The sequence below is a fragment of the Dasypus novemcinctus genome, chromosome X, assembly GCF_030445035.2.
Source record: "Dasypus novemcinctus isolate mDasNov1 chromosome X, mDasNov1.1.hap2, whole genome shotgun sequence".
Lineage (NCBI taxonomy): Eukaryota > Metazoa > Chordata > Mammalia > Cingulata > Dasypodidae > Dasypus > Dasypus novemcinctus.
Window position 1 is genome coordinate 176,736,539 of NC_080704.1, and position 15,559 is coordinate 176,752,097.

A 15,559-nucleotide genomic window follows, 5' to 3' on the forward strand; every position below is an offset into this window, starting at 1 on the left:
GTCTTGGGATTTATATTTAGGTCTCTGTTCGATCTTGAGTTGATTTTTGTATAAGGTTTAATTTGGTAATCCTCTTTCATTCATTTACATATGGATATCCAGTTCTCCAGGCACCATTTGTTGAAGAGGCCATTCTCTCCCAGTTGAGAGGGTTTCGTGGCCTTGTCAAATACTATATGGCTGTATATATGAGGATCTATATCAGAACTCACAGTTTGATTCCCCTGGACAATGTGTCTATCCTTCTACCAATACCATGCTGTTTTCACTAGTGTAGCTTTGTAGTATGTTTTGAAGTCAGGTAGTGTGATTCCTCCAATTTCGTTTTTCCTTTTCAATATGTCTTTGGCTATTCAGGACCTCTTGTAGGTAATGATTCAACTGAATTCTTGTATATAGGTCTTTGCATGGAAGGTTATTTTCTTAGGATAGATTCTGAAAGGTAGACTTAAACATTGACATTTCTATTTACTTGTTTGTTTACTGTGCTTTTAAGATGGAGGTGAACGTCACCCAACAAAAAATTACTCTTCTAAAGCAAACAGTTGACATGGCATTTAATAAGCTCACAGTGTTGGGAATGTCCCAAACACCTTCATCATCCCCAAATAGAAACCCTGTGCCCTTTAGGCAGGAAGCAGTCACTCCCCATCCACACACCAGCCCCCGCCACCCCCGGACCTGGCATCCACCAATCTGCTTTTTTCTTCATAGATTTACCTATTCTGGATATATCATATCCACGGAATCACACAACTCGCCGCTTCTTCCACTTAGCATGTTTTTTAACTTCAGTCACCCTGTAGCATTTATTCTTTTAAATGCCTGAGTAATACTCTATCATATGTGTATATACCACAGTTTGGTTAGCTGTTAATCCGCTCGTGGACATTTGGGTTGTTTCACCCTTTTGGTTACGGAGACTAGTGCTGCTATGAAACTGTGTGTACAAATTTTTTTGAGTAGCTGGTTTCGATTCTTTCAGGTATAATTTGAGGAGTGTTATTGCTGGATCATATCGTAATTGTCTATATAACTTTTTGAGGAACTGGCAAACTGTTTTTACAGTGACTGACCTATTTCACATCCCCACCAGTAAAGTAGATGTTTTTGATAACTGATTCAGTCTCTATTTGTTATCAGTCTGATCAGTCAGTGCTTGTAGTTAGTGTGTTTCTAGGGATTTGTCCTTTTTATATAGGTTATCTAATTTGTTGGTGTAGAATTTTTCACATTATTCTTTTACAGTCCTTTTTATTTCTCTTATGTTTGGTATTGATACCCCCACTTTCATTTCTGATTTTAGTCATAAGTTTCTTTTTTTTCTTCTTTTTGTTTTTGTTTCTTTCAAGAGGCATCCATTGCTTTTATAATGAAAATAATATGTGCTTAACCTAGAAAATAGAGAAATTTATAAAAATTAAAATAAAAATTCTCATGTCATCATCTATACGTAATATCAATTAGGCTTTTTTTGTATTACTCTATTCTTTATTTTTTTACTAAATTGTCTTTTTTTTAATGTACATAGATCACAAAAAATATAAGAGGTTTCCACATGCCCCACACACCACCCCCCACTCCCACATCAACAACCTTTTTCATTCGTTGGATGAAAAATTGCCAATTCTTGTTGATCTTTGCAAATAATCCACTTCTGATTTTTTAAATTTTCTCCATTGTTTCCCTATTGTCAATTTCATTCATCTCTCTTCTAATCTTTATTATTTCTCTCTTCTGATAGTTTTGAATTTGTGCGCTCTTCTTTTACTAGTTCCTTAGGTTTCTGATTTGAGATTGTAAGTGCAATGTGTGCTTCCTCAGGGACTCTTTCTGTTAAGACTCTGACCAGAGCAGCAAACATGAGAAGAAAGCGAGCAAGTAAAAAGGTTCTCTGAGTAATGGGCAGTGGGGAGCAAGATTAGCGAGATCTGCACATGCCCTTGTACAAAGCTAAGTGGGACTTCAAACCTCCCAATCTGTTACAGAAGACAAAACAAATGCTCTGTTCCAGTTTATCCTGTGGGGGAGCAAAGGTGGAGCTGTGAGCAGAGGGTTTTAGTTTGAAGGGTTAGCCAACAGGGCTTGATCCTCCCCTTTGCTTCCTCCTGAGAAAAATGCGTGGCTTCGTTATTTGGACAAGCTGAATCATTTGATTTCCAAGGAGTTCATAATACCTTCGACTCACACCTGCCGTGGATTCCTTTTTCATCCCTTTCAAATTGGTCAGCTTCCCATCTGAAAATGAGTCTCTGACATGTTTCAACAAAAATATCACTTCTTTCTAAGGCTGATTTGGAAGAATGTGGCTTAGGTGGGAGGGCCAAGGGGACGTGCCAAACCCTACCGCCCACCTGGACCTTGGGACAGTCCAGCTAAGGGAAGGGTTGGGGCTTAAGACGGACCTTGACCCAGGGTGTCGCCTTCCACTTGCAGATTCGTTCCTTGTCACGTTCTCACGCACTCTTTGCCACACACTCTATCGCACACTTTCTCACGTCTTCATCAAATTGTTTCCACCCAGCCACTCTTTTACACACTCCCGGTCATACTCGAGCTCCTGGTCAGATGGTTTTCCTGTTGCACTCTCCAACACTATCATGCTACCTTTGTCTTGGTCTTTTCTCAGGCTGCCTGTCACACTCTGTCATCTCTTCACCAAATAACGTCTGTCACACTCTTCCTCTTTCACACTCTTCTTGTCACACCCTCACACCTTGTCATTCTTTTTGGTCAGACTCATTCCCTGTCATATTTTTAAACACTACCACACTATCTTTTTCACAGTCTTTTTCAGATCATGTTTGTCACCCACTTCACACACACACATTCATTATCTTTTCTTTTTTATCACCCCCTGCAGCTTTTATGGTTGCTGCTCGCTCCCCCTATCCATTCGCTGTGCGTTCTTCTGTGTCTGTATTTATTTTTATTAATCTCCCCCCCCCCCCCTTGCAGCTTGCTTGTTATCTGCTATCTGGGTCCATTCCTTGCGTGCTGTTCTGTGCGTGTGTGGTTTTTTTTTTCTTTCTTCTCTCCCTTTTGTTTTGTCACCTTGCTGACTCGTCACTCCGCTGTACTTGCAGGCCTAGCAGTGCTCCTCGGAACCCATGCCGGCAGCTCTCTGAGGCATGTGGGCGAGCCTGCCTTCACAAAGAGGACCCGGGACCCGAACCCAGGGCCTCCCATATGGGAGACAGGAGCCTAAATGATTGAGCCACAGCTGTTTCCCGCTCATTATCTTTGGTCTAATTCTGTCACAGTCTCTTTCACACATTGTCATATCACACAGGCTAATGTATCTTGGTCAGATTTCTTGCCTGGTCTCACTGTATCTCCTGGATAATTGATATATCACACTGTATTACATTCAGTCTCTGTACTGTTTTCCTATCAGACTCCATCTCTATCACTCTCTCCTTCATACTCTCTACTACACTGTTGTACATTCTCTCCCTGTCATATCCTCTCTGTCACACATTCTCTTTCCCACTCTTTGTTACACTCTTGCTGTCTGATCTATTTTCTGTCACAATTCTCTGTGTCACCTTATCTCTGTCACATACACTATTACCCTGTCTCTCTCAAACTCCCTCAGTCACACTCTTTCTCTGTCAAACCTTAGCTTTGTCAGACTCCATCTCTGCTATTATTTCTGTATTAAACTCAATTTTTGCTGCCTGCTTTTTCTCAGGCTCGCTGTATGCTCCTTTTTGGTCTGGTTCTCTCCTTGTCATACATTCTCTCTTATATTTTTTCCTGTCACATACTCTGTCATTCTCTCTGCATCACATTTTCTTTCTGCAACATGATCACCGTCTCTGTGCACCTCTCCAATCGCTCTCTCTTTCTGTCATACTCTATTCTTGTCAGATTATAGCTCTCTGTCAAACTCTGTCACCTAATGTCTCTCCCATCTATCAGATTATCTCTCGCTGACTCCCTCTTTCATTTTCTCTTCTGCATCCACACTTCTTGTTTCACATTTTTGTTTAGTCACTCCCTGTCACACTTTCACAAACTCTGTCACACTCCCTGTTTCACTCCCTCACACACTATTTGTGTCACACTTTCTCTCAAACTCACTCAATCACCCTGTCTTTCACACTGTCCCTGATACATCCTCCCTGTCACCACACTGTCTCTTTCACACTCTTGCTTTTTCTCTTGTTGTCTGATGCACTTTCTGGAATAATTTTCCTCTGTCACCCCTATCTCTTACAGTCTTTCTCAAACTCACCATGAGGCACGCTCTGTCTCACTCAATTTCTTTCAATGTGTCACACCTCAAACTTATTCTTTATTACTCTCTATCAGATTCATTCTTTCCCACACTATAATTCACTGTATTACATGCATGCCTGTCATATTATTTCTGTCACACATTCTCTGTTATATTCCTGTGTCACTCTATCAATATCTCAATCACACTCTGTCTCACCTTATCTCTGTTACATCATATTTTGGTCTCATTATGCCACAGAGTGTCTTTGTCACTGTCTCTGCATCAAAATCTCTGTCATGTTCTCTCTCTAACGTTTTCAGTCACTCTCCTTTGTTTAGAAACATTCCTGGTCTCACTCTCACACACTGTCACACTCCCTCTCTGTGTCATTGTCTGTGAAGCTCATCCTGTCATACCTTCTGTCTCCCCGTCTTTGTTAGACTTATTTCTGTCACCGTGTGTCGCGCCTTCTCTCTGTCCGTGTCATTGCCTTTGGCATGTCCCCTTACAGACCACAGCTTTGAGACAGAACCTGCCCCTAGGGCCTAATGGGGCACTGTAATCATCAGGGCTTTTGACAACTGCGGGAACCAAATGTCTTGTTAGATAACAGTGGGCTAGAGGCGGGATCAGGAAGGACACAGGGAGGCCCCGTTCCCCCAGTTGTCAGCGGCACGTCCTGCAGAGCGTCACCTGAGCAGGGAACAGAATGTACCTCCTCAACTACTGAGGACGCTGAAGGAACAGGCGGAATCGCTCTGGAGGGCCGCCGAGAACAGGGCAGCAGGACACCTTCAAAGTGCGTGGGGAGTTTAGGGAGGAAGGATGGCGTGAACCCTGACGGGGGAGAAAGAAGAGCTGATTGTAGATCAGGAGACGTGGGGGTTATTCCTGACTATTGCACCAAGGGCTAAAGCTTGCAATTGAAAAACAGAACCTCCCAGGGACTCAGACCCCCATCTGCAAAATGGGGATACTGACAGTAGCCCCCACATCCATCAAGTCGCAGGGCAGGCCTGTCTCCTGACTGGAGCTAGACTTAAGGAGCAATGGGGAAGTGGGGAGAGATCCCTCGGAAGAGGTGCTGAGAGCGAGGGCCGGAATGTGGGGCAGGAGAGGCAGGCCAGTGCCCCGCGGACACCCGGCAGTCATCACTTGTCACTTCTGCTCCCCTGTGGAAATGGGTGGGGCTAAGGAGGGTGAAAGGAGCAGGAGTGGGTCACCCTGTCCTTCTGCTCTAGACACCTGCCGTCTGTTCTGCCCTGCCCTGCTCTGCCCTGTCACAGAGTTCTCAAATGGTCAGACTTTTCTATATAAGTAGCAGCTTTAAACCGATGCCAGTTGCCTCCTAACAGAACAGACCAGAAAGCAGGGTGTATGGAGCAGGCCACGCTCGCTGCCCTGCACCCCCACTTCCTGCCAGGGTGGGATCACCCCATCAGAACCCCTGGGTCCAGAAGGGTTAGGGCATCTGCAGAAGATGAACCCAAAGCTCTGGGAATTTAGGAGACTTGTTCAGGGTCTCCGTGGTTCCTGGCAGGGGGAGAATGAAACCTCACCTGCTGACTGAGCTCAGTGCCCTGCCACTCAGCTGTAAGTCTAAGTGAGGAATCTCTGGACTTAGGCGTTTGTTCAGATGAACGGAAATGGAAGTAGCAGCAACCGGCAGAAACAGATTCAGAAGCCCAGAGCTAAAAGGGCCTCATGGACCAGGTAGGGAAACTGAGGCCCAGCAGCTAGAGCACTCGGTTCACAGAGCATCTTGGTGGAAGAGCTTGACCAAGGCCCTGCCAGCCCACCACCCAGGGCTCTGCTCTGTCCATCGTGCCACATGCCTCAGGTGTTAGTAGGAGCTGTTGAGAGCCAGCTCAAGTGGTGCAAACTCCAGAGAAAAGTCGAGGATTGGGTAGACATAGAGCACTCAGCCAGGGCCTGGCACAAAGGAAGCACCTGAGTCCAGCTCATAGACAGATGCTTGCTTTTCTGGGCTGGAGCTCCCCTCTACCCTCTTCCCCTAACCCGCCACTTGGCACTCGCCAGCCTCCTCACCCCACTGCACTCTGCTATCCACAAAGCTCTTGCTTCCTCAGCACCTTTGCATATGCCATTTTCTTCTCCCACATGGTTCTTTCCCTCTTCCTGGAAGTCTCTGCTCAAACTCGCCCAACCAGAGGTTTTCTCTATAGAAAATAGTAATCCTCATACCCCAACCTTGCTATACTGCTCACCCTCTGACTCCAGATGGTCTTACTGATTTATTACTTCTCTGTCTTCCCTCACTACAGTGCCACCTCCATGAGCAGAGATTTAGTCATTGTTCAATGTAGCATCCCCAGTCCCTAGAATAATGTTTGACATAGAGAAGCTCTCATTAAATATTTGCTGAAGAAATGAACGACAGCCAGTTCAAGGCACTGCAGGGAACATGCACTGCTCACCCAGCCCTGTGTGCCAAAGCCTGTCACACTATGTCATTGCCATTTTTTTCTTTGTCATTTTGTGTTTATTAGTTTTTATTTATAAACAGTGTATATTCACCAAGCAAAGGCTCCTCCTTCCCCCTCTCCCCATCCTCTAGTAACCTCTAATCCACTGTTTCACTCTGCAAATCTGCTATTTCCAGATATTTCATATCACTGACATCGTACCCTAATTGTCCTGCGCCTTGCTTATTTCACTGAGCTTATTGTTTTCAAGGTTTGTCCATGTTGCAACATGTCTCAGAATTGCATTCCTTCTGAAGGCCTAATAATACTCTGTTGTATGTAGGTACTGCCTTCTGTTACCCCTTCATCTATGGGTGGGCGCTTAGCTGGTTTGCACTTTTGGCTCTTGTGAATAAGTTTGCTGACGACACGGGAGTATGCGCATCTGTTTGAGACCCTGTTTTCACTATCTTTAGATATATACAACTGAGAGTGGACTTGCTGAGTCATAAGATAATTTCGCATTTAAGTTTTTGGGGAACTGCCATGTTGCTATACATATAATAATCTATACGTTTTAAAATTTCATTAATTTCCCTTTCAAGAACAAGAAATTACAGAACTAAATGGACAATCAGATAAATTCCTATTTATGTTATGTTAATTTATGTTATGTTAGCATACCTCTCTTAGTAACTGAGAAAACAAGCATACAAAAAATTCAGGATAGCGAAAGTTGACCAATGCAATAAATATGCTTACCCAAAAGTACTCTGCACCCAAATACTGTACAATATATTCTTTAAAATGTGCATGGACCATTTACAAAAACGAACCGTGTGCTAAGACCTAAAGCAAATTGCAAAGTAATGAAAATATACATTATATATTCTCTGATCAGAGAGCAATGAGGCTAGAATGAAAAGGAGTAACCAGAAAACTTCAAAATATCTTAAAATTAAGGTTGTACTTCAAAACAACCTGTAGTTCAAAAAAGAAATCACAGTGGAAATTAGAATAAAGTTTGAACTGAATGATTATGAAAATATTATACCTCAAAACCTGTGGTAGCTAATAGCAGCTAAAGCTGCACATAGAAGGCAATTTAGACCTTAAATGTGTATATCGGAAAAGAAGGAAGGTTGCAGACCAATGATCCATCCTTCTTAAGGAAAAACAAGGACATCTCACGTGAAAAAAGAACAGCGAATGAATACCCCCAGGGGAAAAAAAGAAATAATAGAAGGGAGGGAATAATAAAGACAAGTGGACACCTTTGTTAGGAGCACTTCTTAGCAGCGGTAGCCTTCCCTGCCACACAATGCCATTGGCCAGAACCTAATCCCATGAACACATCAAGCTGCAGAAAATGTGCAGTCATGTATTCCTAACATGCAGGAATACTATTGTTCAGGAAAGGGAGAGCCAGTACTGGAGACAATTAAGTTTCTACCACACATGAGTTAACTAGAGACACTTATTAGACACCCGTGTGGAGAGGCTGAGTGTGAAGATAAGAGCCAGGAGCTTAGGGAGTGGTTTAGGCTGCAGGTGTGGATGTGGAAGTCAGGAAACCACGACACAAGGCAGGATCATGGGGGAGCACACGGAGAGACGGGAAAGGGGCCAACACTCAGAGGCTTCGTGTAAATTCCCAGCATAATCATGAGGTTAAAGGGAATCTGGATTTTTAGATCCCTGTACAAAACTGCCCCTCAACGTGGTTGTTCCTCTTGAAACCAGAAGTATATGAAACTATTTCCTGTCACCCTTCCAATAGCAGAGAATTTTTTGTTGTTAATGATTTACTTTATTTATTTCTTTCGACTAATCCCCACTCATTGTTACTCTCACTGTCTGCTGGTTGTGTGCTCATCTTTTTTTTTTTTAATTGAAGTATATCATTCATACCTGAAAACACATAAAGAATATGTGTATAGTAAAGATTGCAAACTTACAAAATAAACATACGTAACATCACATAGGGGTCTCATTCATCACCCCCCACCAACTGTTTGCACTGGTGTGAAACATTTGTTACAAACTGGGCAGAGCATTGTCAGACTATAACCACCAACTATATTCCTTATCTTACATTTGGTGTATTTTCCCACCAATCCATAGTTTTTATTAAATGTATGTTTGTAACATATTGTGAATTTGCAAAACAATCATGCAGATGTGTAGATTTCCCATACAACTCCACACCCTGGTGGAGCATTTGTTACAGATTATGAGATAAAATCCTCAGACTATTACCACCAATCATGGTCCATAGCATACATTTGGCACTGTTTTTCAATACACCTCCCTTATAAACACAGTAGAGCTTGGCATTAATGCAAGAAAATTATAGTATTGCTGCTAACCACACTGTATATGTCACACCAATTGTAGTGTTCCCATGTTTCTCCATATTCCCATCGCTATCGGGAGCACCAAAGGAAAACGGATGCAGTTGCTGGGGGAAATGCACTGGCCGAAGGGGCGGCTGGACAGGCAACCAAGGGGGTCCCCGAGCCGCAGCCCCACCACTGGTGCCTCACCTGTCCCTTTTTAAACAACGCATGGAAAGGCTGAACTGCACCCGGGGAAGCAGGAGTGGGCAAGGAAGGTGAGGGACACCAGACCCCAGAAGGGGCTGGCTCCTCCCAGATGGCAGGGCGTGCATGCCAGAGGGGGCCGTGTACACCCTGGTTCGACAACACCACCAGCTCGCCCACCTGGGAAAAACTGCTGTAAGGCCCTGCTCAGAAAACACTGCTACATTTGCCTGACGACCTCGCTCTGCACCACTGTTGGCAGCCAGGGCCAACCTGCGCTGAACGCGACCCCTCCCAGGACCCCCAGGCCCCGGCCGGCTTCCAACACGCAGGAGGTGCCCCTTTAAGAACTTAACAATGGACTCTGCCAAGGTGAAACCAGGTCAAAGGCATAGGTGCTTGTTAGGAGTAATGTGCACCTCCTCGGGCTGGGTCAAGGCCTTTCCCACCCACACTGAGAAACAAGGAAAGTACTAAAGCTTTGCTCTGACAGATAATTCCCCGGCACGGGATGCCTTTATCCATAAGCAGCAGCAATGGCCCAGCTTTCCTGCCAGCCATTGTCCAAGACCTAGCAAAATGTTAGGGATGAAGTAAGACATCCACACAGCACATAGGCCCCAAAACTCAGGGAAAGTAAAATGCAGAAATCAAACCCTCAAAACAGCCCTAACCAAGGTTTGTAAAAATAAAAACCTGCCCTCCTGTGAGTAAATCTACTCCATTAGCCCTCCTTAAAATCAGACTGCACCCAAGGACCCTCAGGCATTTCACCTTTTGAAGTTCTGTTTAAACAACCACCCCGGATTATCCAAACCTTCAAGGGAAATCTCAGGCTCCTAGGAAAACCTGGCCAGGATTCTCTCCTCCAGCAGTTAAAAAACCCTAGCCCAAGTCCACAAAACTGTCCTGCCTCAGGATCCCATGCTTTTAGGAAACCTCGTTTGGGTAAAAAAAAAAAAAAAAAAACCAAAAAGTGCCTCTACCCAAACTGGACAGGCCCTCATCCTGCTATCCTTGCAACCCCCACTGCTCTCAAAGTGTCAGGTACTGGCCCTTGGATTCATCATACTAGAGATTAAAGGGCACACTCCTATGGAAAACAAAACAACTGGACAACTCACCCTGTACCTGACTGCCCCTTGAAAATCTGAATTACCCAGAGCCACCGCAAATCGCCATCACCTGACTAGATGAACTCCTCTTCTCTTTGGCTCCTACTCCTCTTAGGACTGCTCGGCTAGCAGTTTGGGACTGGACTGGCAGCTACAGCTCCCAGAGACTGGAATGTGGCTGAAAGGACACTAATCTTACTAGCATATTTGTACACTGTAGGATGCTTGACTACCTTAAGTTTTCTTTCCACTTAGCATGAGGGAAACATTATAAAAAATACATAGAGGCATCAGAGGGGGGAAATGTTGAGAAATAAAAAGCATAACCTAAAAATTTTGCTTAGGTAAAAGCAAAATTACCTAACAAGTCATGCCTTCCCCCGCTTCTGTGGATTGGCCTGAGAGGGCTTGGCCTTGCAGGAGAATGTGCAGTGACTAACTCCTGCCCCCTGTTTCTGTAAATCACCCTGTGAAACCATGGCCTAGTGGAAAAATATCAAACGAATGACTCCCCCGCTACTGCTTCTGTAAATCAGCCTGCAAACTTGCAACTGCATTCTGCCTGTGTAACACTCCAGCTTCCAAAATATCATCTAGCAACACCTTAGTCAATGAGGAAAAGTTATGCTGATCCCACCTGAAATCCTATATAAACCTAAGAAACTGATAAAAGGGCTCAGAATTTGGAGATTGCCTCTTCCCTGGGCCCCCATGTAGTAAATTTGTTCCTCCATCACTCTGGAATGCCACTCTGGGGTCTTTCTTTGGTTCAGGACTCCTGGCTTTGCTGCAACAAAAGAAATCGCTCAGAGGTTCCAGTTCCTTGACCTGGCAAAGTAAAATGTCACTGTTACAAAAGGGATTCCGTCTTCCCTATTTTTCACTGGAGAGAGAAACATCTCAAATTATATTCTTCCATTTAAAACCCCACACAAAGGCTCATGCTAAAATTCTCTACTTTGAGTTTTCTTTTGGGTATTGATTTCTACATTAATTGCACCACATTTAAATGCTTTATGCTACAAACTCTTTGAAAAGTGTTGAGACAGATTTTATGGCGACCACCCCTTGAGTCCCTTCCTTGAGATGCACTGCCTGGGCCACCCTGGACCAACGTCCAGCTTTGCCTGGGCCTCCCTCCCCCTCTCCATTGTGCCCTGAGCATTCCCAAGGCCCCAACTGGGCCTGGACACCAAGCTGGGGACCTGGAGGCATGGCCTCCGCACACCTAGCTGCCCGCTGTCCCTTCTCTGGGGCCATGTAGAAGGCCAAGCTCCCACAAGACCGCCTGTGCCCCCCGGGTCGGGCACCCCTAGATGGAGCGCCAAGCGCCTTGACATGCTGCAGTGACCAGGAGGCACGAGGGCTTCTCTGGTCATGCCACTCCTGCTCCTCGCCAGGAAGAGGCATTCCCATCCCCAGGCTCTGAGGAAAGGAAGGTCCGTGCCTGCTGGTGGTGCAGGTGCAGGTGCAAGCCCTCCCAGAAGGGTGGCTCTGGTTCTTTCCTGGCTCCTGCCCAGGCCCCCAGTCCATAAGCCTCTCCTGCAGGCTCCCAGGGCAGGGCTCCAATCCTCCTCAAGTGCACTCCGAATCCCACTGGCTTCTTCTCAGTTACTGGCGCGGGAAGTGGTCACTCTCCCTCCATAAGCTTCACCCATGTATGGTCACAGACAAAGCCAACTGTACCTTTAAAACTCACCTGCCTGCTATGGGCAGGTCAGACCAGTCTCCTGCACAGGCCAGGATTACTGAGCCCCTGAGCCATCTACCCCACACACACACGTGGCTCTACATGCATGTATTAGATGTCTATATGTGCATCTTCCACGTGGTGCACACGCATGCAAACACACATGCTCATCAAGTGGAAAGTGTACAGAATTGGCATAGCACCCAGCTTTGCCTGGCCGTCCTGGGTGGTGCTTCTTGAGTTCTGACCCCTCCTGGTCCAGGTCAACTCCCACCCACAGACATCTCCTCCCACCTCCTGTGGATACACCTAGAAGTGTCCATGAGCTCTCTAGACAGGTGCTGGGACCTAGAAGATCTCAGTGAAAGGACAGGAACTACTCTGATGGCAGTGGGCAGAGGGGCGGGTCATGGGGGACTGGAAATGAGGAATCGCAGACAGGGAGGCCAGACCCCTCTTGGGAGGGGATACACCCTGGCTGAGAAGAAGAGAAGAAAACTCTGGAGTTGGAGGGGCTTATGGGTGAGAGATGAGAACCATCGGGATGCAGTGGAGCTGTGCTCTCTCTGTGTGGGAAAGGGCCATTTCCCCAGGACTCTGGGGAGGTCCAAGGCCATGTCCAGTCCATCAGCACCTCCCGTTGGCTCGACCCTCTGGATTTCTTCACAATCTGCTCACTTCTCCACACCTCCACTGTCCCCACCCTGGTCAAGCCACTGTTTCCTCTTGCGTGGATAGCTGGTCTCCCCACGTCGGCCCTGGTCCCCTCAGCCTGTGCTCAACGGGGAGGCAGAGGGATCCTGCAAAGCTGTGAGGCAGGTCACGTCCCCCTCTGCTCACCCCCCTCCAGGGCTTCAGTTGCTCCCAGGACTCCTTAAAGTCTGGCAGCTCCTTCCTGTCCCAGTTGCATCTCCCACCATGGGCACCTGCCTGCCTACCTCTTACACCCACACCTGTAAAAGGAGGGTGAAGGTGGGGGCTGGGACAGACCTGGATGGTTCTGGGTCGAGGAAATGGAACTTGGCGAGACGTGATGAAGGAGTGTGTCCAGCTACTCTGTGCAGGAAGGCACTGCTCTAGGAGCTGGGGTACAATGAGGGTGAGGGGGGGAGGCAAGGCAGGTGGGGAGGTGGGTACCATTTTCTATTGGGTGTCCAAGATGGCCTCGCTGAGAGGGTGGGGTCTGAGCAGGACCTGGAGGTCTGGGAGTGAGCCGGGTGGAAACCTGGGGGCAGAGAGCGCCTGACTGCAAACAGCCAGTGCAAAGGCCCTGAGGCAGGAGCGGGCCTGCCGTGCTTCAGAAAAGGACTAGAGGCGCAGTGTGGCTGATCAGAGGGAGAAGGGGCAGAATGGGAGGAGAGACGACAGAGGGCCATCTCATATCAGGCTTCATCAACCCCTATCACCAGTCTTCTGGTGGGAGGTACATTTTCTGGACAAGAATTTTATATTGTATACAAAGAGCTCTGAAAATCAATAGGAAATTAATTTAACTCAATAATTCTACCTCTAGAAATCTAAAGTAAATAGCCATTCCTGCAAAAAAAATACAAGAAAGCCATTTTATAATTACCTATAATAGGGAAAAATTGGAAACTTATATAATAAAAAATTAGAATATAAAGTATTTTTTATGCATCCATTCTATTGATTTTTAAAAGAGGAAAAGTCATATATTAAGGGAGAGAGTCAGGGAAAATTAATGCTAAACTTTTATAAAGCATAAGTTATTATTGTTATATATTTAATATATAAATCTGATCATTGAACTAAGAAAACATTCCAAGGCACTAACAGTAGTTCAAGCTAAATGACAGAACAGAATTGCTTTTACATTCTCTAAATCATCTTACTTACTCTGCACTACTTGCGTACCTGAATCCCAGAACATCCCCTCCTACCTGAAGACTAGGTAATAAAATGTGGATGTTCAGGAAATGAAAAGAAATTCAGACAAGGATAGCAACTCAGCTTTATTTGATGCAGTTAAGAGACATTTAAGCGCCACATGAAATAAGTGTGCCCGGAGCGCACATTCGGTGCCAACAATCAAGTGGCAGGCCCTCCGGGGTCCCAAGCCCCAGGGAAGGAGGCGCTGCTGGGAAGGAATGCAAGATCAGGTCTCGGGTCTCTTCTCCTAACCCAGGCTTTGCGAATACGGGACCCCAATGCGCTGGATGTTCCACATGATCAGGGAGAGCTCGTTGAGGAAGGCGTTGATGGAAATTCGGAGAAGGCCAAGGTCTTCAGCTGCCCATCTCCTGCAAGTGAGGGGCAGCGATCAAGGCGAAGGTGTGACCTCTGTCTTAAGTCCTCCCGCCCCCCTCCCCTACCAGAGACCCAACACTGGGGTGGCTCCCCGTCTCCATGACCACCTTCCTCGGGGTGAGATGGGCCCCACACCCACCGCCCCCCTCCAAGCTGGCCCCGTCCAGAACTCACACAGCCAGGACGCTGCCATTCACGGTGATCCTCCGAACCGCTTGCCCTTGGCGGTGGATATCAAGCCTCAGGGACCTGAAGGCCATCTCCGCCTGCAGTGCGGACCCGAAGGGCACCATGACATTGCTGGGGGAGGCGGGGTTAAGGGACCATCGCCTGCTGCCTTCGCCTGAGCCCCGGGCCACCTGGCCCCTGGGAAGCTCTCCTGCAGTGGCCCACTCTCCCCCTCCTGTCAGCTCAGGCCTGCCTCCTTCCCCCTTCCAGCCCTCAGGCATCCCCTTCCACCATCCGCCCTGGAAGCCCCCCAGACCGGCCCCCACGGCAGCCCCTCCACCTAGAGCCGGCCCTGGCCCCCCCATGGCCCCTGTAAAGGATACAAGGTCAGAAGTCGGCTTCCTGCTCCTCCAGCCCCCGGCACTGCGTCTCCGCCAGACCCCGGGGCATGTGGTGCCCGCGCGGCCTGGGGGGCACCCCCGGCGGCAGCGACCTCCGCTCCCGCGCCGCAGGGGTCACAGGGGCTGCCAGGGCCGCTGGCGACCCCCGAGCCTTCGGAATCAGCAGGGATGCTCTGGCAGACGGGGCGGCCGGGGCCGCCCTGGCCATCAGGGCCGCTGGGGTCGCCCTGGTCGTCAGCACTCACAGGCTCCTCGTGGCGGTCGGCGTCCCCCATGGCACCCTGGCCTTCAGGGTAGGCGGCTTCACCCACAGCGCCTGCGCCTTCGTCCTCCGCCTGCATGGCTGCCGCGCCTGCGCCTTCCCTCTCCCTCACAGCTGCGGGAACCAGGCCTCCCTCCACCTGCCCCAGGCACTCAGCCTTCCTCACGGAAGCGCCGCCCCTTAGCCTTTGGGCCGCGTGGGCTCTCAGTGCGCCTGCGCAAACACGCTCCCAGGGGGGCGGCAGGGCACGTGACCCGTTCTTGTCCCCAAGCAGAAACCCTGTCCCCTTTAGGCAGTGAGCAGGTCCCGCCCATCCACACAGCAGCCCCGCCCTCCCGGGACCTGGCAGCCACCAATCCGCTTTTTTTCTCCAGGGATTCACCTATTCTGGATATATCACCTAAATGGAACCGCACAATTGGCCACTTCTTCCATTTAGCATGTTTTGGAGCTTCAGCCAC

The 15,559-nt window shown here is 47.7% G+C and overlaps 1 protein-coding gene and 1 long non-coding RNA gene across 2 annotated transcripts; both read right to left on the reverse strand.

The window, feature by feature from the left end:
* Positions 1 to 13,959: 13,959 nt before the first annotated feature.
* LOC131277310 (uncharacterized) lies at positions 13,960 to 14,514 on the reverse strand. The gene is made up of 2 exons (XR_009184502.1): positions 14,442 to 14,514; positions 13,960 to 14,260 (listed from the first exon to the last, which is right to left on the reverse strand). It is a non-coding gene; the product is annotated as an uncharacterized lncRNA (long non-coding RNA).
* A 261-nt stretch (positions 14,515 to 14,775) lies between these two features.
* On the reverse strand, positions 14,776 to 15,177 carry LOC139438020 (collagen alpha-1(I) chain-like). The gene has a single exon (XM_071212987.1). The coding sequence runs from the start codon at positions 15,175 to 15,177 to the stop codon at positions 14,776 to 14,778; it is 402 nt and encodes a 133-aa protein (XP_071069088.1).
* Between the last annotated feature and the right edge of the window lie 382 nt (positions 15,178 to 15,559).